Raw genomic sequence first — 27,771 nt, 5'->3', positions numbered from 1 at the left:
AAGAATATAATCAGTCTGATTTCAGTATTGACCATCTGGTGATGTCCATTTGTAGAGTCTTCTCTTGTGTTGTTGGAAGAGGGTGTTTGCTATGACCAGTGCATTCTCTTGGCAAAACTCCGTTAGCCTTTGACCTGCTTCGTTTTCATTACCACTCCTTATGATAGACACTGGATGGGATACAGTGATTAGCAATACAGATGTGGAAATCATTGTTGATAGAGTAGACATTCACAGCACATGCCAAGTTTATCGTGTGTGTTTGGTGTTTGAAGATCTCAAAGTAGTTTAATATGAACCTGTGGGTAAATATTATACTTCTGTTTTAGTTGCCTTTTGGTGAAGAACCATGTATGGACCTTGTAATTTCAGTGATGGCATATAAAAGTGGTCTTTTTGAAAAGCTGCGTATCATAGAAATCTCAATCATAATGGTGCCTCATTCACATACTCTGTTTTATTGGCTCCTGTTTTGTCACATCATCCACTCCAAGCCAGAGACAGACCTACAGTTCTAACCATTTGAGACTGTCCTATAGTTACCATCCTTCTGGGGACAGAAACCTTAATTTGTCATCAAAATACCTTCCCCGGAACACGACTGTATGCCAGATTTGCTCTGATACCACTGTGAAGAAATGTATTGTGTACAATTAGTAAGATAACCTTTCAGTTCTGACAGTAGCGCTGTAAATAGCCTGTTTTTGGTCAGGTGTCATCAGAATTGATTTGACTTTTTAAAAGGCAATTACGCAGTCATTTATGTATATCCTGGGTAGTTTGATTGACTAAACTAAAAACAGCAGCAAACCCATAACACAGGAGATAAAAAAGTAGGTTTAAAAGAAAGTAGCAAGTACCTTTAAATACAAGGTATTGTTTCTCCCTCTTCAGAGAGATATCAGAATAATCCCAACCAGTGAACCTCTGATTCTCTAAAGAATCTAGGCTATTGTCCATGTTTGGTTTGCTATTTGTTGAGACCTCCCCCGAGAGGACAGATTCTCATTTTAGATACATACCATATCCTTTTAGCAAGAGGTGGTCATTTTGTAGAAGCGTAGTATTCATCATAAGAAAAAGCATGTAGGAATCAGTGGATTGATTTTATCAATCTTGTTCTATTGATCTTCATATTATAGTAAATCGTTGGTCAGTAGTGTCAGATTGGTAAATGGCCAGTTTATAATTCAATACTTTTTATTTAAAAACAGGCTCTCTGCCGCAGGATGGCTAGTACACCAGTGTAAGAAACTTGACGCTTCCATATCTCCTGTGCGTATGTTAGTTGCTCAGTCGTGTCCGAGTCTGCAAACCTGGGCGCTGTAGCCCCCCGGGCTCCTCTGTGCATGGGATTTTCCAGATAAGAATACTGGAGTGGGTAGCCATTCCCTTCTCCAGGGGATCTTCCTGACCCAGAGATCAGTCTTGGGTCTCCTGCATTGCAGGTGAATTCTTTACCACCTGGGCCACCAGGGAAGCCACCAGATCACCTTGCCTGTCTGCTAATTCCAGCTAACAAAGGCTGACAAAACAGAGAGGAAGATACAGCTGCTCTCAGCCAGGCGGGAAGCAGAGGCAGCAAGGGGCCTAGACCACACCTTGACTGAGATGTGGTAGATGCGGATCACTCTCCCAGGTAACATGGTTTCCGTTGGTATGAAGTTCACCTAATTGTCACTGGCATTTGATAGTTTCATTAGGAAATTAGGAAATCCGTGGACCAGCAAAACCAAACACTGCCCTCTTATGCATGTTCTTTTTCTTATTAAAATAAAATGTAGAGTTGAGCAAACATTTAATGAATTCAGTGGTATACAATCAAGAGACATGTCTTAAGAGAAGTACCATTTCTCAGCTGTTTTTCTTTAAGGTGGTTAGAATTTGTCAGGTTTACTGTTTTTGCCTGATAACTCCAGAAACTTGCCTACATTCTTCTTTTTAGGTCTTCACAGGACTGATGACTAAAAGGTAATACATATTAGAAAGCAAACTTGTTCTACATTGTCACATAGTGCTAAAACTCACACCAAATCTCTGCTGTGATAGGACTTCATTTAGGGCTGCATGTTGCGGGACAAATGATAAACCTGTGTTGTTTCTAAGTTTCAGTGATAGGATAAAATGTATTAAACACTCAGTTCCTGAATTCACTGTTACCCTTGAAATCTATTTATCAAATAGCAAGTAAGTTCTAGTGGCAGCTAGCATGCTGCAAATAAATACAACATTTAAACATAGAACCTTTGCAGTGAAGGATCTTGGGAAATGAAAATTTTATTCAGGGCACATTTCATACATGGTATCTATAATTTTATCATATATGGAATTTTCTCTTTTATATTAGTGAAGAAAAGCCATTGTGAGAAGGACTTGCAAGTGTTTTTTCGTGCTAGTGTCTGAAGAGGTACTACTTACTCTTCTACAATAGGGTGAAGTGAAGAGAAAGTCGTTCAGTCCTGTCCAACTCTTTGTGACCCCATGGACTATAGTCCATGGAATTCTCCACGGCAGAATACTGGAGTTGGTAGCCTTTCCCTTCTCAAGGGGATCTTCCCAACCCGGGGATCAAACCCAGGTCTCCCACATTGCAGGCAAATTGTTTACCAGCTGAGTTACAGTTAACTGCTAGATACGGCCTTTAAATGTGTATGGATGTTGTGTTTCAAAGGAGAAGTCCCAGAGTTTATTTAATTCTCCTACCCCAGTTAAAAAAGGTAGCTTAGTGTTATTATGGTCTCCAGAGCAATTACATTTCCTTTCCCAGAAGGAAAAAGCCCTTAGGTGTAGCTGCAGTCCTGGGGCTGTCAAGGGGTTCTCATTAATGCTGAGAGAATCTTTGCTTCTGGGAGCTCTTGTGAAATTTATAGGAGTTTGGTTTAGGTGATTCATTGCTACAGAGATTTGCATCTAAAGGAAGTCTGAAACAATACTATGTTGTAGCTAAATAATGACCACCATTCCTGTGGGCCCTTTGAGCCAAAGAACTGAGTCAGGAAACTTGAGTTCTGGGTTGGGTGACCTTGAACAAGTCAAGTCTCCTTTCTGACTCTTCATTTGTCAAGTCTATGTCTTCATCTGCAAAATGAAGAGGCTGACTTGGTAATATCGCCTTCCAGCTTAAAGTTCTTTGATTCTATGTAAGGATATACTCTGTGGTATGTCTAAATCCGTGTGTAATGAACTGTGTTATGGGATTTCATTGCATTTATGAATTAAGATTCCAAAAGTCAACCTTTCATATCTGAATCCTTTATAGATCAGTACTAATTTTTCCACTTCAAGTCTTCCCTTTTCACAGGCTTTTCTGTTCTAAAACTTCAAGATGCTGCAAAGTCTCAAAAACTTAGCTTCTTCTGTAATAGGACTCATTTATATTTTAGCTTTTACTTGGAAGGTCATGTGAACGTCCCCAAAGTCTGGTTTAGAGGGAGCAGTTATTTAAGTCTGTAGAACTAAAAGTAAACCCTTGGTCTTAAAACGTACGTTAGTGCAGAACACCTTTTGTCATACTTTAGTGTGTTTACATAACAGATCTTTAAGGTGTGAATGTTTGTTGCCAAAAGGCATTAAGATAAACTAAGACATTTATTTAAAAATAATTTTGTGCAGTTCTATTTTGTTGACGCTTTGGGAGAGCAAACTTTATTTTCAAATAATGCTTTTTTGATTACAAAATTAGTACATACTTCAGTTCAGTTCAGTCGCTCAGTCGTGTCCGACTCTTTGCGACCCCATGAATCGTAGTACGCCAGGCCTCCCTGTCCATCACCAACTCCCGGAGCCTACTCAAACTCATGTCTATCGTGTTGGTGATGCCATCCAGCCATATCATCCTCTGTCATCCCCTTCTCCTCCTGCCCCCAATCCCTCCCAGCATCAGGGTCTTTTCCAATGAGTCACCTCTTTGCATCAGGTGGCCAAAGTATTGGAGTTTCAGCTTCAGCGTCAGTCCTTTCCAATGAACACCCAGGACTGATCTCCTTTAGGATGGACTGGTTGGATCTCCTTGCAGTCCAAGGGACTCTCAGGAGTCTTCTCCAACACCACAGTTCAAAAACATCAATTCTTTGGCGCTCACCTTTCTTCACAGTCCAACTCTGACATCCATACATGACACTGGAAAAATAATAGCCTTCACTAGACGGACCTTTGTTGGCAAAGTAATGTCTCTGCTTTTTAATATGCTCTCTAGGCTGGTCATAACTTTCCTTCCAAGGAGTAAGCGTCTTTTAATTTCATGGCTGCAATCACCATCTGCAGTGATTTCGGAGCCCAAAAAAATAAAATCTGACACTGCTTCCACTGTTTCCCCATCTATTTGCCATGAAGTGATGGGACCAGATGCCATGATCTTAGTTTTCTGAATGTTGAGCTTTAAGCCAACGTTTTCACTCTCCTCTTTCACTTTCATCAAGAGGCTTTTTAGTTCCTCTACACTTTCTGCCATAAGGGTGGTGTCATCTGCATATCGGAGGTTATTGATAATTCTCCTGAAATCTTGATTCCAGTTTGTCCTTCTTCCAGCCCAGCGTTTCTCATGATGTACTCTACATATAAGTTAAATAAGCAGCGTCACAATAGACAGCCTTGACGTACTCCTTTTCCTATTTGGAACCAGTCTGTCGGTCCATGTCCAGTTCTAACTGTTGCTTCCTGACCTGCATACAGGTTTCTCAAGAGGCACGTCAGGTGGCCTGGTATTCCCGTCTCTTTCAGAATTTTCCACAGTTTATTGTGATCCACACAGTCAAAGGCTTTGGCATAGTCAATAAACCATAAATAGATGATTTTCTGGAACTCTCTTGCTTTTTCGATGATGCAGCAGATGTTGGCAATTTGATCTCTGGTTCCTCTGCCTTTCCTAAAACCAGCTTGAACATCTGAAAGTTCACGGTTCACATATTGCTGAAGCCTGGCTTGGAGAATTTTGAGCATTACTTCACTAGTCTGTGAGATGAGGGAAATTGTGTAGTAGTTTTAGCATTCTTTGGCATTGCCTTTCTTTGGGATTGGAATGAAAACTTAACTTTTCCAGTCCTGTGGCCACTGCTGAGTTCTCCAAATTTGCTGGTGTATTGAGTGCAGCACTTTCACAGCATCATCTTTCAGGATTTGAAATAGTTCAACTGGAATTTTATCACCTCCACTAGCTTTGTTCGTAGTGATGCTTTCTAAGGCCCACTTGACTTCACATTCCAGGATGTCTGGCTCTAGGTGAGTGATCACACCATCATGATTATCTGGATCATGAAGATCTTTTTTGTACAGTTCTTCTGTGTATTCTTGCCACCTCTTCTTAATATCTTGTGCTTCTGTTAGGTCCATACCATTTCTGTCCTTTACCGAACCCATCTTTGCATGAAATGTTCCCTTGATATCTCTAATTTTCTTGAAGAGATCTCTAATCTTTGCCATTCTGTTGTTTTCCTCTATTTCTTTGCATTGATTGCTGAAGAAGGCTTTCTTATCTCTCCTGGCTATTCTTTGGAACTCTGCATTCAAATGGGAATATCTCTCCTTTTCTCCTTTGCTTTTCACTTCTCTTCTTTTCACAGCTATTTGTAAGGCCTCCTCAGACAGCCAGTTTTCCTTTTTGCATTTCTTTCCATGGGGATGGTCTTGATCCCTGTCTCCTGTACAGTGTCACAAACCTCTGTCCATAGTTCATCAGGCACTCTGTCTGTCAGATCTAGTCCCTTAAATCTATTTCTCACTTCCACTGTATAGTCATAAGGGATTTGATTTAGGTCATACCTGAATGGTCTAGTGGTTTTCCCTACTTTCTTCAATTTAAGTCTGAATTTGGCAATGAGTTCATGATCCGAGCCACAGTCAGCTCCCGGTCTTGTTTCTGCTGACTGTATAGAGCTTCTCCATCTTTGGCTGCAAAGAATATAATCAGTCTGATTTCAGTGTTGACCATCTGGTGATGTCCATGTGTAGAGTCTTCTCTTGTGTTGTTGGGAGAGGGTGTTTGCTGTGACCAGTGTGTTTTCTTGGCAAAACTCTATTAGCCTTTGCCCTGCTTCATTCCGTACTCCCAAGGCCAAATTTGCCTGTTACTCCAGGTGTTTCTTGACTTCCTACTTTTGCATTGCAGTCCCCTATAATGAAAAGGACATCTTTTTGGGGTGTTAGTTCTAAAAGGTCTTGTAGGTCTTCATAGAACCGTTCAACTTCAGTTTCTTCAGCGCTACTGGTTCGGGCATAGACTTGGATTACCGTGATGTTGAATGGTTTGCCTTGGAAACTAACAGAGATCATTTCTGTCATTTTTGAGATTACATCCACGTACTGCATTTCAGACTCTTTTTTTGACCATGATGGATACTCCATTTCTTCTAAGGGATTCCTGCCCACAGTAGTAGATATAATGGTCATCTGAGTTACATTCACCCATGCCGGTCCATTTTCGTTTGCTGATTCCTAGAATGTCGACATTCACTCTTGCCATCTCCTGTTTGACCACTTCCAATTTGCCTTGATTCATGGACCTAACATTCCAGGTTCCTATGCAGTATTGCTCTTTACAGCATCAGACCTTGCTTCTATCACCAGTCACATCCACAACTAGGTGTTGTTTTTGCTTTGGCTCCATCCCTTCATTCTTTCTCGAGTTATTTCTCCACTGATCTCCAGTAGCATATTGGGCACCTACCGACCTGGGGAGTTTCTCTTTCAGTATCCTATCATTTTGCCTTTTCATACTGTTCATGGGGTTCTCAAGGCAAGAATACTGAAGTGGTTTGCCGTCCCCTTCTCCAGTAGACCACATTCTGTCAGACCTGTCCATACTTACTACATAAAAAATGGGGAAATGCAGGAAAATATAAAGAAGAAAGTTGACATGCCCTTAACACCACAGATAATCATTAATATTTTGGTGTGTTTCTTTTCAGCCATTTTTCTGTTATGTATGCATCTGCATATTTTCTAAACAGAAGAAGGTTGTGTAAGAATTTACCATAATTTGTTACGTAGTCCCCTGCAGTTGGACGTTTGTGTTGACAGCTCAGGTCTTCACTTGATAACTGCTTATGTTGCCAGTTTGTAAATAGATACAGGGATGGTAAATGAAAGAAAAGTATTTTGAAAAGCAGTTTTAAAATTAATCAGGGTTAGGTTTTTGTAATACTACATAACCCAGTTTATTTTTATTTTAGGTAATTTTTTATTAGAAAATTAATAGTAACACATTGTAAACGATTTGGAAAACAATGTATAAAGATGAAAATAATGTTTCCATTCATAAATAACCACGAAAAATATTTTGGTACATTTAGTATTTCTATCTATCTACACTTTAAAAATGATTAGAATAAGTCATATCTGGGCTTGTAACCTGTTTTTTACACTGAAATTTTGCAGTGTCATTTAGTGCTTTTTGAAACATGATTTTTTAAAATGGCTCCTTCCTTTTTCTTCAAATGCCTATACCTAATCATATTTAACAAATTTACTGTAGGAGACATTTAAAGTCTTACCAGCTTTGCCCTGTTAAACAGTACTGACAGAGACACCTTGTTCTTACCTTTTGTCTTAAGAATAATGATGTGTGTAGCCATATTACCAACTTCCTCCAAAAAGCTGAATTTATCCGCATCACTGACACTGGCCTTGCATACACTGCCACCGCTACTATAGCCGCCTTCTATGTGTACGTAGCTTTTTAGGCAGTGAAAAATCTCCATTTTGCTTATCTGGAGGGTAAAAAGCACTGTTTTAGTTTTGTCTACATGTCAACTTCTCTGATTACTAATGAGAATAAATAGTTTTACATGTTTATTAATCATTCATACTTCATCTTTTGGTGTTTGTTCTTTTCCTTTACCCATTTTCTGTTGTGTATTCATGTTTTCTGCTTGACTTGTATATTAATTCTTTATGGAATGAGGTCATTAACCCTTTCTGCTATATATTTGCAATTTATTTCACTTTTATTCAAATGTAGATAAGTGCACCACTTTATTCTTGTGTGACTGCCTCCATCCCTTATGCTTCTCATTCAGATGTTTTCTTTTACATTTAGCCATAAAACATTGGGTTTGTAAGGTGAAGATCTCATTTGGTCTCATTTTCCAAATAGCCAGTTTTCCCTTTCTTCTTAAGATTTAAAATTATTTCTCACATATGAAGTTGTTATGTTTTTTGGTTCTATTTACCATCAAGTCTTGAACCACAATTATGATTATCATATAATTTCACAACATTTGATGAGAGGGCCCATTCACTAATATTTATTTTTAAAATGTTCTTAACCATTCTTATCTGTTTTTTCAGGTGAGCATTAAAATAGTGTTGTTGACATACCACTCCCACTGAGAAAAAAAGGGGAAAAAAACATACGATTGAAGTTAAACCTAAAAATTAATTTGTGAAGAAGTGTCATTGTAATATTATTTATTCTTATCTAAGAATGTGTTGTATGCCTCTCCATTTCTTGTATCTTTTTATACCTATCAGTGCAATGAGTAACATTTTTAGTTTTTTATGTATTTTTCTTGTTCAGTTCAGTTCACTCACTCAGTCGTGTCTGACTCTTTGTGACCCCGTGAACTGCAGCACGCCAGGCCTCCCTGTCCATCACCAACTCCCGGAGTCCACCCAAACCTATGTCCATTCAGTCAGTGATGCCATCCAACTATCTCATCCTCTGTCTTCCTCTTCTCCTCCTGCCATCAATCTTTCCCAGCATCAGGATCTTTTCAAATGAGGCAGCTTTTCGCATCAGGTGGCCAAAGTATTGGAGTTTCAGCTTCAGCGTCAGTCCTTTCCAATGAACACCCAGGACTGATCTCCTTTAGGATGGACTGGTTGGATCTCCTTGCAGTCCAAGGGACTCACAAGAGTCTTCTCCAACACAACAGTTCAAAAGCATCAATTCTTCAGTGCTCAGCTTTCTTTATGTCCAACTCTCACATCCATACATGACCACTGGAAAAACCATAGCCTTGACTAGACGGACCTTTGTTGGCAAAGTAATGTCTCTGCTTTTTAATATGCTCTCTAGGTTGGTCATAACTTTCCTTCCAAGGAGTGAGCATCTTTTAATTTCATGGCTGCAATCACCATCTGCAGTGATTTTGGAGCCCAGAAAAATAAAGTCAGCCACTGTTTCCACTCTTTTCCCATCTATTTCCCATGAAGTGATGGGACCAGATGCCATGATCTTAGTTTTCTGAATGTTGAGCTTTAAGCCAACATTTTCACTCTCCTCTTTAACTTTCATCAAGAGGCTTTTTAGTTCTTCTTCTCTTTCTGCCATAAGGGTGGTGGTATCTGCCTATCTGAGGTTATTGATATTTCTCCCGGCAATCTTGATTCCAGCTTGTGCTTCTTCCAGCCCAGCGTTTCTCATGATGTACTCTGCATATAAGTTAAATAAGCAGGGTGACAATAGACAGCCTTGACATACTCCTTCTCCTATTTGGAACCAGTCTGTTGTTCCATGTCCAGTTCTAACTGTTGCTTCCTGACCTGCATACAGGTTTCTCAAGAGGCAGGTCAGGTGGTCTGGTTAGATATTTTTATTTTAATTCTCATTTTTCTTGCTGTCATGAATAGAGGCCTTTTTTCTATTATAAAGTTGTCCGATTGGTTATTGATACACAGGAAAGTGTTAGTATCTTTGTTGGTCTGTTTAGTCCCCAGCCATCTGATTGATTATTTCTGAGACAATTTGAATTTACCCCTTGGTTTCTTGGTATAATATGTAAATGATATTTTTGTGACCCTCCTTCCCAGTTTGTTTCTTAATTCTCTTTCATGTCCTATTGTAATGACTAGGACTTTGAGAAAAACATTAAATTGTAACAAGAGAAGAAGTTGTATTGGACATAGTGGGCTCTGTTGCCTTGTTCCTGATTTAATTTAGATGCTGCTAGTATTTCTCATAGTTGAGTAGGTAAAGAATCTGCCTGCCGTACAGGACACCTATGTTCGGTTCCTGGGTCAGGAAGATCCCCTGGAGAAGGAAATGGCAGCCCAGTCCAGTATTCTTGCCTGGGAAATCCCATAAACAGAGGAACCTAGCAGGCTACAGTCCCATGAGGTCACAAGAGTCGGATACGACTTAGCGACTAAACCACCACAGCCAGTAGCATTTTATCATTTTATTAATGTTACCAGTTACTATTTTTCTGACATATTATTGTGAAAAATTTTAAACATACGGCAGAGCTGAAAGAATTTTACAGTTACCACCTAGATTTTACCATTGTTTTACTATACCTGTTTTCTTATACATCTCTTAGCAGATTTTTTTTAATATTGATAGTAGTCTTTGTTGTATTGCAGAAATATTTATCTGTACTTAGTGTTCCAAGATTTTAAAAAATAAGCACTGCTAAATCAGTTGCTGAAGATAGAGATGAATATAGCAATCCCTTAGCTCCATTTGTTATCATGAAGTAGCCAAACTAAAAAGTCGGTAAAGCTTTGAAATGGGGATTTAATATGAGAACTGTTCAAATGGAGGACAGTGTTAAGCATCAAAAGAAGGGTTGCAGCCAATTTGGATTACAGAGGGAAAAAGAATTGAAGTCAGAATTTTTCTGTATTTGACCAGACTTTCAAGAGAATGCCTCATTCAGGTGTTTACTTATAGAAATCAGAAATAGCTCCTTATTTCAGTCTGCCTGCCAGGTGTAGTTCTATATTGAAATGGTGTCCATTAAGCTATGATAGTTGAATCACAGTATCTCTTAAGGCCATCCCTTTCTTTTTGTACTGCTTCTATTTACCCAGAGGATTTGTTTTGTAGGGCTGATATAACATATTTCCACAAACTTGATGGCTTAGAACAGCAGAAGTGTATTTCTCACATTTCTGGAAGCCACAATCTGAAACCAAGGTGTCAGCAGAGTGGGTTCCTTTGGGAGGTTCTGAGGGTAGAAACCCTCCCACACTTCTAGCTTTGGTCAGCTTTCAGAGGTCTTGGCATTCCTGAACTTGCAGACCCATCACTCTGCTTTCATTTCTGCATTGTCTTCTCTGTTTGTGTTCTTTTCTTTCTCTTATGAGGACGATCATTGGATTTAGGGCATAGTGTGACCTCATCGCACTCCTTCCCGTAATTACATCCACAGAGACCCAGTTTTATATACAATCACTTCCTGAGGTTCCAGGTGGACGTGAATTTTCAGGTGACGCTCTTCACGCCACTGCACCCAGCAACTTCCTTAGCAATCAGGAATGGAAAGAGCGTGGGCCTGGCAGTCAGGAAGCTTGGTTCTAATCCTAGCCAGCTGTGTAACTTTGGGAGCTTATTATCCATAAGCTTATCATTGTCCCCATTTTTCCAAGTCCCTGATTGTCCTAAGTTCACAGTAAATGACGAACAGTTGTATGCATGGCTGACTTCCAGCTCTGCTTCTCCTGTTTCTCTCTGACCCCTGGCTGTTTCTCAGCGATATTTTAAGGTATGTTTAGTATGAGAAGAGCTTTGAGATCTTTGGATAAAATACAGGGTGTCACTCTCCTGGTTTGTAACTGAACTGAGGATGTCGTTAGGCTTTGTGGATTAACCAAAGAGAGGTGCTGTACTTGGAGAAAGTTCTCCCATTTCTTTCATCTCTTGCTTCCCTCTGTTATTTAAAACAACCACCACCATCACCCCCACCCAAGAAAAAGAAATATTTTAATTATTTTGTTGTTGCTGAAGATCATTTAACACATAGATGCTCTCAAAGTGGATATGGGACAACTAGGTTCCAAACTATTTTAGTTTAATGTTATTCTTTCCTGCCCTCCACCCAGTAATTATACTTAGTGATAAAGAATGCACACTGGATTGTAGATAGTGAGCAGTGTCTGACAACCCTGAAACGTTATTTTTTTTAATTACTAAAGTGATGAGGTTTAAATCTCTCTTCAGGGGAGATGGTTCATTTAAAAACATGGGGGGGGAGCAGGAATAAGTTGATTTACCTGGCATTATCCTGGCAGATCAGACAGTAAAGAATCTGCCTGCAATGCAGGAGACTTGGGTTCGATCCCTGGGTCGGGAAGATAACCTGGAGATGGAAATGGCAACTCACTCCAATATTCCTGCCTGGTACACTCCATGGGGTCACAAATGGTGGGACACAACTGAGCCCCACACACACACACCCCTTGCTTAGAGAGCCAGTACCTATCTTTTCTATGTGCTCCCTGAGACACACAACAGGAGGAACTTTCTGATTGTTGTTTTTATAGACTTAGGTGCTACTGAAATGAAGGCATTTCAAGGACATTTCCATTTGTTACCAGCTTATGGTATCTCATCTCATGTAAATGATTTTGCCACTTTTCATTTTAATTCTTTGCTGTCATTGTCTTGCAAAGTGATCATTTGGTTTCTCTCTGTGAAGATATTCACTGATCATTCAGCTGACAGTGTCCTTTGTCTATAAAAGTATAGTGCCCTTAGGATTTATTTCATTGCTTTTATATTACTACCTGTAGATTTCTGTTTACATGTCTTTCCCTTTTCAGTCTTATAAAATGTCTAGGGCTATAAACATTCTTATATGGGACAGAAGTGTACTTCAGAAACAGGTCCCTTTCAGAGTCTTAAAGCCAAGTTCTCCCACAATTTATCCACCTGGTAACAGTAGAAATATCTAATCCTTCGACATAATTTAAGGATGAAATGCTAGAAGGTGAATAATGGATAGTGTATACTATTCCTAAGGGTATCTTCTTTTGGTGGAAGGGAGGAAAGTGAAAGTGAAGTCGCTCAGTCATGTCTGACTCTTTGCAACCCCGTGGACTATAGCCCACCAGGCTTCTCCATCCATGGGATTCTCCAGGCAAGAATACTGGAGTGAGTTGCCAGTTCCTTCTCCAGGGGATCTTCCCGACCCAGGGATCGAACCCAGGTCTCCCGCATTGCAGGCAGACGCTTAACCTCTGAGCCACCAGAGAAGCCCCAGGAAGTGGTGCCTAAACCCAGGAAGTGAGGGTGTCTTCAATTTTTATTACCATCCCAAAATGTCTCTTGAATTTTATCTTTCCTTGTATTCCCATGCCTTAGCCTACTTCAGATCCTCTCCTCAGCTTTTACCACAGCTGCCTAACTGACTTTTACCTCTGGTATCACCAGAGATACTACCATACAAAATGTGTTTGATCATATAATACCCTTGCTTAAAAACCTTTGTCCAGTTGCCTGAAGTTAAGTGCAAACTCTTATTACACTCTTTAAAATATGGACCCAATATTTTTCTTCAGTTTGATCCCCAGTCACCCATCTCATGTATGTTTCATCCTCACTGAACTCCTCATTCTTGGAACATTCTAAGCTCTTTTATAACTCCCTTTATTTTATATGTTGCTTCCTTTTCCTCATGCTGTTTTACTTTAGCCACCCTCCATGCTCTGTCTTCAAGAAGCCTACACAAATGTTGATTCCTCTCTGTTCCCACATACTGCATTCATTCCACTAATACAGTCCATTTTACAGTGAACTCCATAATGTGCTTTGTTACATACATATATCCCCAGTGATTACATTAGAAGGGTCTGCATGGTTTATTTTTGCCACCATTTTGCCAATTGCTTGGCATAAACTAGGACTCAGTCAACATTTTGAGTTGACTAAATGATTAATTACATCTAAAATCAGTCATTAGACTTATTTCTCAACTTTATTGTTAGTCTGTTGGTTATGTATAGTTCAAAAATAAACACTACTAACATATTTGTATTCAGCTATATCTTAGTATAAAACCTCTGAATGAACCGAGGGAAGACAGTGCATTGTACAAAACGGTGAGATTCCAGCTGCTTTTCTCCTGAAAGAAGTATTGTTGGTTTCACTAAAGGCCTTAACTGAAACCAGTGTTTTCTGTTTTCCCCTTTGTTTCTTTCTTACATTAATTTATTCCTTCACATATACATTTATTTGTATAGATCAGACAGTTGCTTACTGAGTGTCTGTTACAGGCCAAGCAGGTTCTCTGGACTTACATAGCTCCTCTTACAGGTAACTAGATAGAAACTATAGTTACTAATTTCTTCGATGCTTCCTTTTTTCTGACAGTTGCCATGTTCCGTTCACAAAACACCTGTGAAAAAGACATAGGGGTTTTAGTTAACATTAAACTCAGATGAGTCAATAATGTGATATGGTCCTGGACTGACTATATAATTTACTGTCTAAATGGGATAATTTAGGGGAATGAGAGTACATGCTAAGTCACTTCAGTCATGTCCAGCTCTTTGCGACCCCATGGACCATAGCCCACCAGGCTCCTCTGTCCATGGGATTCTCCAAGCAAGAATACTGGAATGGGTTTCCATGCCCTCCTCCAGGGGGTCTTCCAAACCCAGGGATCAAACCTGTGTCTCTTAGGTCTCCTGCATTGGCAGGTGGGTTCCTTACTGCTAGCACCACCTGGGAATGAGGGGGGCAGGGGTTGTTAATAATCCAGGATAACAGCACTGTTTCAGGCAAACCCTGAATATAATCCTTATAGTCTAATCAGATTGCATTACTAGCTGCTTTTTGTTGTCTGAGCACATCTTAGGTTTTTATATGTTTGTCTTTATTGATAACTTTGCCCTTTCCTCTCCAATGCCTGAAGCCTGTGCATCCCTCAGGAGAGATCCAAAGCAGTAAGCTTTCCCAGAGCAGCATAGTCCATAGAGATATTTCTCTAACCTGGATTTATTTAACATATCATATATTTAATTAGCAGCTAGGTATATTTTAACTTGTCACTGTTCTGTTTTGACTGTTCTTTTGACTCCTTTTGTTTTAACTTCATATCTGATGTCCTCAACTGAACTGTGTACTGTTGAGATGGGGGTCATTTTTTAATTTCCATCTACTCCTCAGATACATACTCATGCTCATGTAACAGATATTGGTTGAGCATTTTATTTCCTGACCTGCCTTTGTCTTTCCTGAAAATTCTTTCACTTTACATCAACATTGTGTACCTGTCTGCCCCCCACCACCCCCAAGAAGAAAGCTTTAAGAGCTTTGTAATTTTTTGCAAAAAAAAAACTATTACATTTTAAACTTAAATATTTACCATGAGGTATTTTAAAATATACTATTTTATCAGTTTACCTTATACTGTGTATATTTAATTAATATGTTTTAAACATTGAGACATTACAGAAAGATGAAAGCAGTAATCACAGTCCAGTGTACACACCTGCAGCTTTATTAGCACATGTTAAAATTGATATTTCTGACAGGCCTGCATTTCTTACTTATAATAAGTCTCTAGCAGAGAAGAAAGGATTAATTGCCAACTTTAGAGATTTAGAACTATAGTTAGTACATTATATTCTTGAACCTTTGATTTGGAAGGTTTGATTTGGTAGGTTACCAATTTGTTTTTATTCTGACTTTATTTTATATAGTTAAATACTAAGTACAAATTAAATAATATTTTTACAAAATTTTCTGACACATTAATCATATATATTCAGGTAGCTCAAACAGTAAAGAATCTGCCTGCAGTGCTGGAGACCTGGGTTTGATCCTTGGGTCGGGAAGATCCCCTTGGAAAAGGGCATGGCAACACACTCCAGTATTCTTGCCTGAAGAATTCCATTGACAGAGGAGCCTGGTCGGCTCCAGTCCATGGGGTTGCAAAGAGTCAGACACGACTGAGCGACTAACACAACAACAATCACATATGCCACAACTGCAATTTATTACTTGTTGTTTTGTTCAGTTGCCAAGTGGTGTCCAACTCTCTGTGACCCCATGGACTGTAGCATGTCAGGCTTCCCTGTCCTTCATTATATCCCTGCGTTTGCTCAGACTTACGTCCATTGAGTCAGTGATGCCATCCAACCACCTCATCTTCTGTTGTCCTCTTCTCTTCTTCCCCTCAAACTTTCCCAGCATCAGGATCTTTTCCAATGACTTGGCTCTTTGCGTCAGATGATCCAAAGTATTGGAGCTTCACTTCAGCATCAGTCCTTCCAACGAATATTCAGGGTTGATTTCCTTTAGGAAATGACTGGTTTGATCTCCTTGCTGTCCAAGGGACTCTCAAGAGTCTTCTCCAGCACCATAATTTGAAAATATCAGTTCTTAAAAAAAAAAAAATGTCAGTTCTTTGGCACTCAGCCTACTTTATGGTCCAGCTGTTATATCCATACATGACTACTGGAAAAACCACAGGTTTGACTAGATGGAAATTTGACAGCAAAATGATGTCTCTGGTTTTTAATATGCTGTCTACATTTGTCATAGCTCTTCTTCCAAGGAGCAAGCATCTTTCAATTTCCTGGTCTGCAGTGATTTTGGAGCCCAAGAAAATAAAATCTCACTGTTTCCACTTTTCCCCATCTGTTTGCCACGAAGTGATGGGACTGGATGCCATGATCTTAGTTTTTTGAATGTTGAGTTTTAAGCCAGCTTTTTCACTCTACTCTTTCACCTTCATTAAGAGGCTCTTTAGTTCCTATTCCCTTTCTGCCATCAGGGTGGTCACCTGCATATCTGAGGTTTTTGATATCTCTCTCTGCAATCTTGATTCCGGCTTGTGAGTCATCCATCCTGGCATTTCACGTGATGTACTCTTTATATAAGTTAAATAAGCAGGGGTGGGGGGGAGCAGAAAGCAGGGTGACGAGATATAGCCTTGATGTACTCCTTTCCCAATTTTGAACCAGTCTCTCATTCCATGTCTGGTTCTAACTGTTGCTTATTGTCTTACATAGAGGTCTCTCAGGAGGCAGGTAAGGTGGTCTGGTATTCCCATCTCTTTAAGATTTCCACAGTTTGTTGTGATCCACAGTCAAAGGCTTTAGTGTAGTCAATGAAGCAAATGTTTTTCTGGAATTCTCTTGTTTTTTTATGATCCAGTGGATGTTGGCAATTTTGATCTCTGGTTCCTCTGCCTTTTCTAAATCCAGCTTGTACATTGGAAGTTCACGGTTCACGTACTGCTGAAGCCTAACTTGAAGGATTTTGAGCATTACCTTGCTAGCCTTTGAAATGAGTGCAGTTGTGTGGTAGTGTGAACATTCTTTGGCATTGCCCTTCTTTGGGATTGGAATGAAAACTGACCTTTTCCAGTCCTGTGGCCACTGCTGCGTTTTCCAAATTTGCTGGCTTATTGAGTGCAGCACTTTTCACAGCATCATCTTTTAAGATTTGAAATAGCTCAACTGAAATTCCATCACCTCCAACTAGCTTTGTTCCTAATAAGTCCTAAGGCACACTTGACTTCCCACTCCAGGATTCTGGCTCTAGGTGAGTGGTCACACCATCTGATTATCTGGGTCATTAAGACCTTTTTTGTACAGCTCCTCTGTGTATTCTTGCCATCTCTTCTTAATCTCTTCTGCTTCTGTTAGGTCCTTGCCATTTCTGTCCTTTATTGAGCCATCTTTGCATACAATGCTCCCTTAGTATCTCCAGTTTTCCTGAAGAGATCTCTAGTCTTTCCCAGTCTGTTGTTTTCCTGTTTCTCTGTGTTGATCACTGAAGAGGCTCTCTTATCTCTCCTTGGAACTCTTTGGAGCTCTGCTGCTTCTCTCAGTTATTTGTAAGTCCTCCTCAGACAACCACTTTGCCTTCTTGCATTTCTTTTTCCTGGGGATGGTTTTGAACATCACCTCCTGTACAGTGGTATGAACCTCCATCCATAGTTCTTCAGGCACTTTGCCTACCAGATCTAATCCCTTGAATGTATTCATCACCTCCACTGTATAATCATAAGAGATTTGATTTAGATCATACCTGAATAGCCTAGTGGTTTTCCCTTCTTTCTTTAATTTGAGCCTGAATTTTGCAATAAGGAGCTGATGATCTGAGCCACAGTCAGCTCTGGGTCTTGTTTTTGCTGACTGTATAGAGCTTCTTCATCTTTGACTGCAAAGAATATAATCAATCTGATTTTGATATTGACCATCTGGTGATGTTCATGTGAAGAGTTGTCTCTTATGTTGTTAGATTAGAAGAGGGTGTTTGCTGTGACCAGTGTGTTCTTTTGGCAAAACTGTTAGTCTTGGCCCTGCTTCATGTTGTACTCCAAGGCCAAACTTGTCTGTCACTTCAGGTATCTTGACTTCCTACTTTTGCATTCCAGTCCCCTATGATGAAAAGGACATCTCTTTTTGGTGTTAGTTCTAGAAGGTCTTGTACGTCTTCATAGAACTGTTCTACTTCAGCCTTTTCAGCATTAGTGATTGGGGCCTAGACTTGGATTACTGTGATGTTGAATAGTTTGCCTTGGAAATGAACAGAGATCATTCTGTCGTTTTTGAGATGGCACACAAGTACTGCATTTCGGACTTTTTTGTTGACTGTGAGGGCTACTCGATTTCTTCTAAGGGATTTGTGCCCACAGTAGTAGATATAATGGTCATCTGAATTAAATTCTCCCATTCCCGTCCATTTTAGTTCACTGATTCTGAAGATGTCAATGTTCACTCTTACCATCTCCTGTTTGACCACATCCAATTTACCTTGATTCATGGACATTCCAGGTTCCTATGCAGTAGTGTTGTTTATAGCATCAGACTTTGCTTTCACCACCATACACATCCACCAAAGGGCATCATTTCCACTTTGGCTCATCTCATCATTCTTTCTGTAGCTGTTTCTCCACTTTTCCCAGTAGTATGTTAGACACCTACCACCTGGGGGTTGGGGGGGGTCTCAGCTTTCAGTGTCATATCTTTCTGTCTTTTCACACTGTTCATGGGGTTATCAAGCAAGAATACTGAAGTGGTTTGCCAGTCCCTTCTCCAGTGGACCACGTTTTGTCAGGCCCAGACTACCAGGGACATGCTCTTCAGCCACTCCACGTAGCAGGACAACATGCCTGGTTCCCTGGTTGTCCCACTGCTGGTCCTCATTAAGCATGTAAACCTTCACTGGCTGCTGGGTGTCAGTCAACCTGCTGCCCGGGGGCTGGGCGGAGGCCCTATGGAAGTCACTGGGAAGGGGATCCAGAGAAGGCTGAAGCTGATGTTGGAGGACGCCTAGCCTCACCGCTGCCTCTGGGTGCCCTAGCTGGGCTCTGGTCCCCACCTGTCCTCTCCTCCTGCTCTCCGCTGTTATCTTCCAGGCTGGGTGAGCCTGGCTTCCTGAGGAGGGTGTGTGGTGCTTCATGGCCTCTCGCCCCACCATGCTAGGAACTGGGGGACTGGTCAGTATGCTGCTCCTGCCTCCTCCATGATCTCCACAAGGCCCATTTCTGAACTGTCACCTCCTCAGGCCCTGCTGTGCTAGGAAAAATCCTAAATTCTTATTTAGCTTCCAGAAGTACTGTGATTTTATCCTGTTAGTCACTAGAAGGGCAGTCACAATCCTACTATTTTCTAGATGATTCAAATGCACTTTCCAAACAAATTATATAGGGAGTTAGATTAATAAGCTACTTCTTAATTGTTTAAATGTTTTCCTAATGTTCTTTTATTTTAAAATAACATATTTTCATTATAGAAATACAATAGAGAAGTAAATATATAGAGCAGAAAGTGAAAATCCATCTTAATTACTGCCAATGTTTCCCTGTCTTCTACCCCAACCCCCACTTACCCAACCCCAGCATTCTTGCACCCAAGACATAATCATCATTTGTAACAGTTTGTAACTGTGTTGTGATAACTCTGCATATGCCCTTGATGGTCAGCAGTTCATTTGCAGTAATAGCCATTTCTTTTGGGGGCCCCTGCCCTGGGGCTGGTGGTGTCTCTGTCCATCATTATTGAGGAGGACATCTCATCATTGAGGAGTGCAGATGAGGGTGAGTCAGATTCTCACCTGGTCTCAGGTGGCTTCTGGTGTAGGAGGAGAGAGAGGTATACAGTGCTAACTATAATAAAGGTTGAAAAAGGTGTGAGAGAGGAACAGGTAAAGTGTTGGATTCATGGGATGAGGAAATTACCTTTGACTGGCCAAGAGGTGACAGTTGAGCTGTATCATGAAAGACAAGATGGTCTGGAGGCAGGAAGCAAAAAGCACATAAACGGACAGTAGAAAGGCACAGAGATGCAGGGGGTTGACAGGGCTGCCCCATGTCCCCAGACTAGCATGCATGTATAAGAGCAGCACTAGATAACGCTGCAGAGGAATCTGGGGCAGGGGGCACTCTGAACACCTCTGTAATAAATCTTTAACATTTTTTGAATAGAATAGCAGCATGCCTGAAGATATACATTAGGTATATTAATCAGACATTAGAGGGAGTAGAGTGTCAGTCACAGGCTTTGCAATAATTTGGAAGAGTTAGCACAATAAGGTATAGTAGCCATTGAACTTTGCTGAAATGGGACCTCTGGGTCTTAGCAGCTACCACATTCCATCAAATCTAGGAAGGCTTTGATTGTATGACACACCTTTGTTTTATATACTGGCATGGAGGGGAGATGCTGCCAATTAATTTTCAGACACCACAAGTTATAAGATGTATCCTAATTTTAGAATCATAATAATGAAGAAATATGCATCTTAAAATGAGTGAAATAGAGTAAAATATGAGGGCACAGGGAAAAGATATGCAGGTGAGACAGGGTGTTCAGGGCTGGTGCACTGGGATGATCCTGAGGGATGGGATGGGGAGGGAGGTGGGAGGGGGCTTCAGGATGGGGGGGACACATGTACACCCATGGCTGATTCATGTCAATGTATGGCAAAAACTACTATAATATTGTAAAGTAATTAGCCTCCAATTAAAATAAATACATAAATTTTTTTTAAAACAAAAGATATGCAGGAAAGAAAGGAAACACAAGAAAATGAAACAGCAGGATGATGAGATCAAAGACACAAGTGGAGAAGTAGACCTCGAAGAGGAGACTGCATCTTCCTCTTCCATGAGATGCAGAGATGAACGAGCAGTGACTCAGAGACATATAGAAGTTGAGAAGCTAAAAACATTAAACAAATCCTAATAATCTCCATCTTGGTAAAAGAGGAGGCAAGGACATCTGCAAAAAGAATGATGGTGGTAGGTTTGAGGGCTTGGGAAAGGTTTCAGGAAAGAGGGGCATGAAAGATGGGAGTATTACAGACAGTTGTCTAGAAGGACAAAAAGCATTCCCATCAGAAACAAGGGGCCTAGTTAAGGTCGAGAAACACAGGGTTATAAAGAAATCACTTGGCCCTATTTTATAACTTTGTCTAGGAACTCTTGGTACCCTGATTGAAGGATGGAAGAAAAAAGTGGAAGCTGCTTTCTGCAGGGTGAGAGATTGGCAGGACAGGTATGGTGGAAGGACAGGATAGCTGAGTAATCACAATTTCTCCTAAGAGATACTGTGTTTTGGTGGGTTTTTTTTTTTTTTCTATTGAAGTATAGTTGAATTAGTGTTAACTACTGCTGCACAACAAAGTGACTCAGTTATACACACATATACAATATATAGACACACACATATACACACACATTCTCTTTCACATTCTTTCTCATTATGGTTTATTATAGGATATTGAATATAGTGTCCTGTGCTGTACAGTAGGACCTTGTCGTTTCTCCATTCTATGCATACCAGTTTGCATCTGCTAATCCCCAACTCCCACTCCTAGCCTCTTTCACCCCCTAACCCTTTGGCAACCACTAGTCTATTCTCTGCGTCCCTGATTCTGTTTCTGTTTCATAGACGGGTTTATTTGTGTCATATTTTAGATTCCACATTTAAGTGATATTGTATGGTATTTGTCTCTTTTTGACTTAGTTCAGTTTGGCTTCCCTTGTGGCTCAGATGGTAAAGAGTCTGCCTGCAATGCAGCAGACCCAGGTTTGATCCCTGGGTCGGGAAGATCCCCTGGAGAAGGAAATGGCAACCCACTCCAGTACTCTTGCCTAGAAAATCCCATGGATGGAGGAGCCTGGCAGGCTACAGTCCATGGGGTCACAGTCAGACACGACTGAGTGACTTCACTTTCACTTAGTATGATAATCTCTAGTTGCACGCGTGTTGCTGCAAATGCCATTATTTTCGTTTTTTCTTATGACTGGTTGTGAAAAGTAGATATGTGCCATATCTTCTTTATCCAGTTGTCTGTCAATGAACATTTAAGTTGCTTCTTTGTCTTCACTATTGTGGATAGTGCTACTGTGAACATAGAGTTGCATGTATCTTTTGAATTATTGTCTGGATGTATGCCCAGGAGTGGGATTCCTGAATCATATGGTATCTTCTAAGAGATACTGTTGATTCAGCTTGCCATGGAATTCAGGGTGAGAAGCGAGATGAGGTCAGAAGAAGAGTGATAGATGAACAGGTTTTTTAAGTTGGGGGAGGGTTTTAAAGGATTCGAGATTAGTATAAAGAAGAACAAATTTGAAGAGGTGGAGTAGGTGAGTAGAAAGTTGACTAGGGAGTTTCAGAATTTCAGATTTAGACATGGAGTTCTAAGTCTAAGTCATCTTGAGCCTTGAAGATGTGCTGTCTTTCTAAAACGCAGCTGGGAGTGTATCTCTGTGTGGGTTGTAAAAGCTGTTTCAAGATGAAATCTTCATTGCATATGGAACATCACAAGGTGGTCTGATCCTACTCCTCCAGACTAGCATCTCTCCTTTTTTCTTGTGAACCCCGTATTCTAACCACACTGAACTCTTCTCCATGCCCAGAATCATCAAGATTTTAATCTACCTTTTTGCCTTTGCTCATGCTTTTTCCCTTTCATGCCAAGTTCTTCCTTCTCTTCTTTGTTTGCAAACTCCTATCTTGTCCTCAAGACGTAACTCAGGTGGCACTTTCTCTGCCCAGTCTCACAGCAACACTGAGCACACTTTCCTCTGTGCTCCCCCCTCCTCTGTTCAGACAACCTATGGAATCTTATCAAGAGTAGTGATTTATGTGTCTCTTCAGTAGATTATGGGCTTCCCTGGTGGCTCAAATGGTAAAAAATCTGCCTGTAGTGCAGGAGACCCAGGTTCAATCTCTGGGTCAGGAAGATCCCCTGGAGGTGCAAATGGCTACCACTCCAGTATTCTTGCCTGGAGAATTTCATGGACAGAGGAGCCTGGTGGGTCGCTAAGAGTTGGACACAACTGAGCAACTAACACTTTGACTTGAGCAACTAACAGTTTCACTTCACTTTCAGTAGATTATAAACTCCTTGCCCAGAAACTAATTCTCTTCTTGACCCACAGTGGATGCATATAACATTAGATACTTAGTATCTGCTTTTGTTGTCTTTGTTGCTAAATTTTAAATGAATGCGCTGATCCTGTGCTTTTCAAACATTAATGTGCAGTCAAATTACCTGGAGATCTTGTTAAAATTCAGATTCTCATTTAGTCTGAGGCAAAGTCTGGGATTCTTCTTTTCTAACAAGCCCCTGGGTAATGCCTGTGCTGCTGGTTAATGGAAACTAATCCAGAGTCTTTGCCCAAATAAATAGCAGAGGTGGAGTTAAGACGAAGTCAGTAGGAATGTGGAAGTGGAGCAGTGACTTGGAAAAATCCTCAGTCTGAACCTGGAAGCTCTAAAAAATGATAACAGAAAATCATGTGGAAAGAGATGTGTAAATCCTGAACTAAAGCCGGAGACCTCTGTGTGGGGTGGTAGTTGCACGACTGGATTGATAGAGTTCTGTCGCTTATATTATAGAAAAGGAAAGGCTTTTCGGTGATGGCAGCTGCTGTGTTGGGACTTCAGCAAAGGATGCTCTCCACATGGAGAGGGTGCGGGGGAGAGGAGCTACGCTGCAGAAGGCACGGTTCAAGGGAGGTTAGGGGCCTCCCAATAGAATGGCATTGTCACCAGTGCAGACAGAGGATGAGGGAACAGGAGAGCTGTGTTCTGGGGGAAGGAAGGCTCCCAAGGAAGCGAGAGGAACTACGATGTGACAAGGAATCATTTCCTGATCTTAAGTTTCCAGGTTCAAAGCACAGAAGTTCTGTTTTCCTTTTGAAAACTCAGGTGACAGAGCAAGCAGTACTGATAAGCGCTCTGTCTCCACAGAGCCCCGCAGTCTGACAACGCAAGGGCGGGCTCACAGCCTCATTTCTTTAGGTACATTGTACAGGAGTCATGTATGCGTTTTAGCGTGTGGGAAGAGGCAAAGATAAACCTTAAAATGCTTCAGTTTCCTCCTACTTATCCCTTTCCCCATGATAAGGTAATCAACCTTGATGTGTACCCTTCCAGCTTTTATCCATGCAGATTTTTTATGAGGACATTTTATTAGAGGATAAGTATATCAATATTCTGATACTTAGTCACTTAGGTCTTTTTTAATTGGAGGATAATTGCTTTACAATGTTGTGTTGATTTCTGCCTTACAGCAACTCAAATCAGCCATAAGTATGCATATGTCCCCTCCCCCCCACCCTTTATCCATGCAGATTTAAGTACACATACACAGGAATTTTTTTTCTCTTTTAAATTTTTATTTTATATTGGAGTGTAGCAGATTAACAATGTTGTGATAGTTACAGGTACACAGCAAAGGGACTCAGCCATATATATATGTATGTATGTATGTATACACACACACATGTAACCATTCTCCCCCAGACTCCCCTGCTATCCAGGCTGCCACATAACATTGAACAGAGTCCCCTGTGCTATACAATAGGTCCGTGTTGATTATCCATTTTAAAAACAGCAGTGTGTACATGTCCATCCCAAACTCCCTAACTATCCCTTCCCCCATTCTTTGCCCCTGGCAACCATAAGTTCATTCTCTAAGTCAGACAGGAATTTTTAAAATTTCTTAACAGTACTTTTACATGCACATTATTCTACAGATTGGTTTTTTTCCCCCCATTTAGGACCATGGCAAGAACATCTCCCCAAGCCAATGAATAGTTTTTCTAGTCCTTTTAAATAGCTGTGTATCAATATAGATGTCTCATAATTTGTTCTATCATTCTCCTATTGATGGACAATTGGGTAATTTCCACGTTTTGCTACTACAGACAACAAGACATACAAAAAGAGTCCTGTTGTTACCAGTGCCTCAATAACGGAAGTCTGTGATTTCATTCAGCCACCCATATCACAAGTAACTTTTATATCCAGTACACCTTTTATCGAAGTCTAGCACTGGCTAAACCTGTCCTATCCAATATAGTAGCCACCAGTCACATGTAACTGTTTAAATTTACTAAAATCAGGGACTTCCCTGGTGGTCCAGTGGCTAAGACTCCAAGCTCCCAATGAAGGGGGCCAGGGTTCAGTCCCTGGTCAGGGAACTAGATCCCATGTGCCACAACTAAGACCCAGTGCAGCCAAATCATAAATAAATAAAATTATTAAAAAAAATAAAAATAAATTTACTAAAATAAAAAATTCACTTCTTCCACATCAGCATCATTCCAGGTGCTCAGCAGCCACATGTGAGTAGTGGCTGCCCCGTTGGACAGAAAGACTTTCTGTCCTCATAGAAAATGCCGTCAGACAGCCTGGACTAGACATTAATGTTACATCCTAGAAAAGGACATCTTTTTCACTGAGCTTGTGTGTTAAGGAGAGCACATTTCTAAAAGTACAAACTTTGTGTCTTAACTGATTGCCTCTGCAGTTACTTCAATGAGAATCAATACCCAGATGAAGCAAAGAGAGAAGAAATTGCAAATGCTTGCAACGCAGTGATCCAGAAGCCAGGTAAGGCAGCGAGCGTGCTTGGCCCTGGGCTGCGCTCGGACCAGCATTTGGGACCTCGGTCTCTTCCTCATCCCAGCGGGTGCTCTTGGCTCCATTCCCACCATCCTCCTGTGGATGGTCACTGCCCTGTCTTGTTCACACTGTACTTCTGAGGGGATGATTACACTACTCCAAATTAGGCTTCATGTGGGAAAGTTCCAGTGAGTATCCTTGCTTGAGATATGCAACCTTGAAATTACTAATTTTAACGACTGTGTAGATTCCTTTTTCCAAAAATACAGCATAAACATACCAGTTTCAGAATAGTTTTAAAGTTGGCATACTTAAACAAGACTTGTTAATGTAAACATTAAGATAGTTTTGTTCTGTAACTGTTGAAAATTGTATAATTCTGTATTCCTGTTTAACGAAAGAATTCTTTTTGGAGTGGACTTCTTTCCCATTTCTACATTGGGATGACGTCTTAACTCGGAGTATTTCCATTCTGAAGTCCAGTTGTTTCTGTACAAGTCAGCAGAGCCCCTGAAACACTCACATGTCGTGTGCTAAAATGTTCTTCCACAGATTATGGTGGTGGTTGTTTTTTTTTAAAGCCAGAAACCATTCTCAGTGAAGAAGATCCAATTCATCTCCATTTGGCCAGTTAACTGGATTGGCTTAAAGGGTACATACGAAAGTATCACTTTTTTATGTTTTAAGTTTTATCACTGTTTTGTGGTAATTAAATACTAATTTATTCTCCCATAGTCAGAAGCCAGACTTCTAACTGTCCAGAACATACATAGTCATCTACAACAACATCGGTACCCTTACTTCTCACAGGCCAAAGCCCCAGCCCTAACGCTGTGCTGGCTGGAACTCAGACTCTTCCTGGAAAGTACTTAAGCCCCGTGCATCAAGTGCCTGATCTGTTTTCTGGTCCATCTACCCACTGAGAGTTAAAAGCTAAAACAGAAAAGGATGAAGGAGAAGGGTGGTTGCCATGTTGCTAAACATGGTGCTATCCATAAACCGTCACATTTGACAGCAGTTTGCAACTTGAAATGTGCTGTGTGTTCCCGTGTAGTTACAATAACAGAGGGGCATAGTAACCTTAGTCTTTAAGAAGACATGGATAGTGGTCTCTGTCTTAACACAGCAGGAAACTAGTTAATACAAGGCCTTAAAGATGTAAGGAAACTTCAGCTATCTGGGAATGTGATAAAGAATAATATATTCATCTAAGTAAATGATGCTAATTAAATGAAGCTTTCATATTACTGTCATGTGAACTTTGAACCCTAGCAGACTGAATCCTTCAATATTTTATATTGGAATTCCTTAATATTGTGTGGCTTTCTGAATTGAAGCATTTCATGTTATTAGGGCTGTTTGTATGTTTATTTTTCCATCCTATCTTAAGTTGCTTCAGTCGTGTCTGACTGTCTGTGACCCTATGGACTATATAGCCCACCAGGCTCCTCTGTCCATGGGATTTTCCAGGCAAGAATACTAGAGTGGGTTGCCATGCCCTCCTCCTGGGGATCTTCCCAACCCAGGAACTGAACCCATGTCTCTTGTCTCCTGCATTGGCAGGCGGGTTCTTTGCCACATTGTATGTTTATTCTGGAGAAGGAAATGGCAACCGACTCCAGTATTCTTGCCTGGAGAATCCAATGGACAGAGGAACCTGGCAGGCTACAGTCCATGGGGTCGCAAGGGTCGGACACGACTTAGCCACTAAACCACCACCACCACCACCATATGTTTATTCATTCAATAATTAAGTCTATATATAGTACTAGATCATGCTAAAAGAAAATTCTGTATCTGTTATCTGGCAATAAATGCAGTGAGAAAAACATTTGAAAAAAAAAAAAGTATTGTCCCTTAAAACTAGCCTCAGAGATTTTCTGAATTTTACTGCATGTCTTCACAGGCAAAAAACTGTCAGATCTGGAACGAGTTACCTCCCTGAAAGTATATAATTGGTTTGCTAACAGGCGGAAGGAGATCAAGAGACGAGCCAATATCGGTAATGTATCCGAGAGGCTGCTGTCTCTTTGGAGGCAGTCCTGGGCCTTGTGTTTAACAGTGACTTCAGTTTAGAACTGCAGGTCTAAATGAGCCTACCCTTTAAGCCTAAGAAGAATTGCCCTTATGTTTTTCTTCACTATATTTTTAATAATGTACAGTTAATACTAATCATACTATTTGTATTGTACTAAGAATAACATTATTATTTCTAAACCTTATCATTCT

General features: G+C 40.6%; 1 protein-coding gene across 9 annotated transcripts in view; it reads left to right on the top strand.

Annotated features, from left to right (window-relative positions):
- Positions 1–27,771, top strand: part of HMBOX1 (homeobox containing 1) — a 214,433-nt gene that overhangs the window by 171,193 nt on the left and 15,469 nt on the right. For all 9 annotated transcript variants that reach the window (XM_061132691.1, XM_061132687.1, XM_061132690.1 and 6 more), the window contains exons 7-8: positions 25,448–25,530; positions 27,449–27,544. In XM_061132691.1, the coding sequence (XP_060988674.1) occupies positions 25,448–25,530; positions 27,449–27,544 (179 nt within the window). The remainder of the gene's footprint in view (positions 1–25,447; positions 25,531–27,448; positions 27,545–27,771) is intronic.

This window comes from Dama dama, chromosome 29, assembly GCF_033118175.1.
Source record: "Dama dama isolate Ldn47 chromosome 29, ASM3311817v1, whole genome shotgun sequence".
In the NCBI taxonomy this organism is placed as follows: Eukaryota; Metazoa; Chordata; class Mammalia; order Artiodactyla; family Cervidae; genus Dama; species Dama dama.
This window is presented reverse-complemented; position numbering and strand designations above follow the sequence as displayed.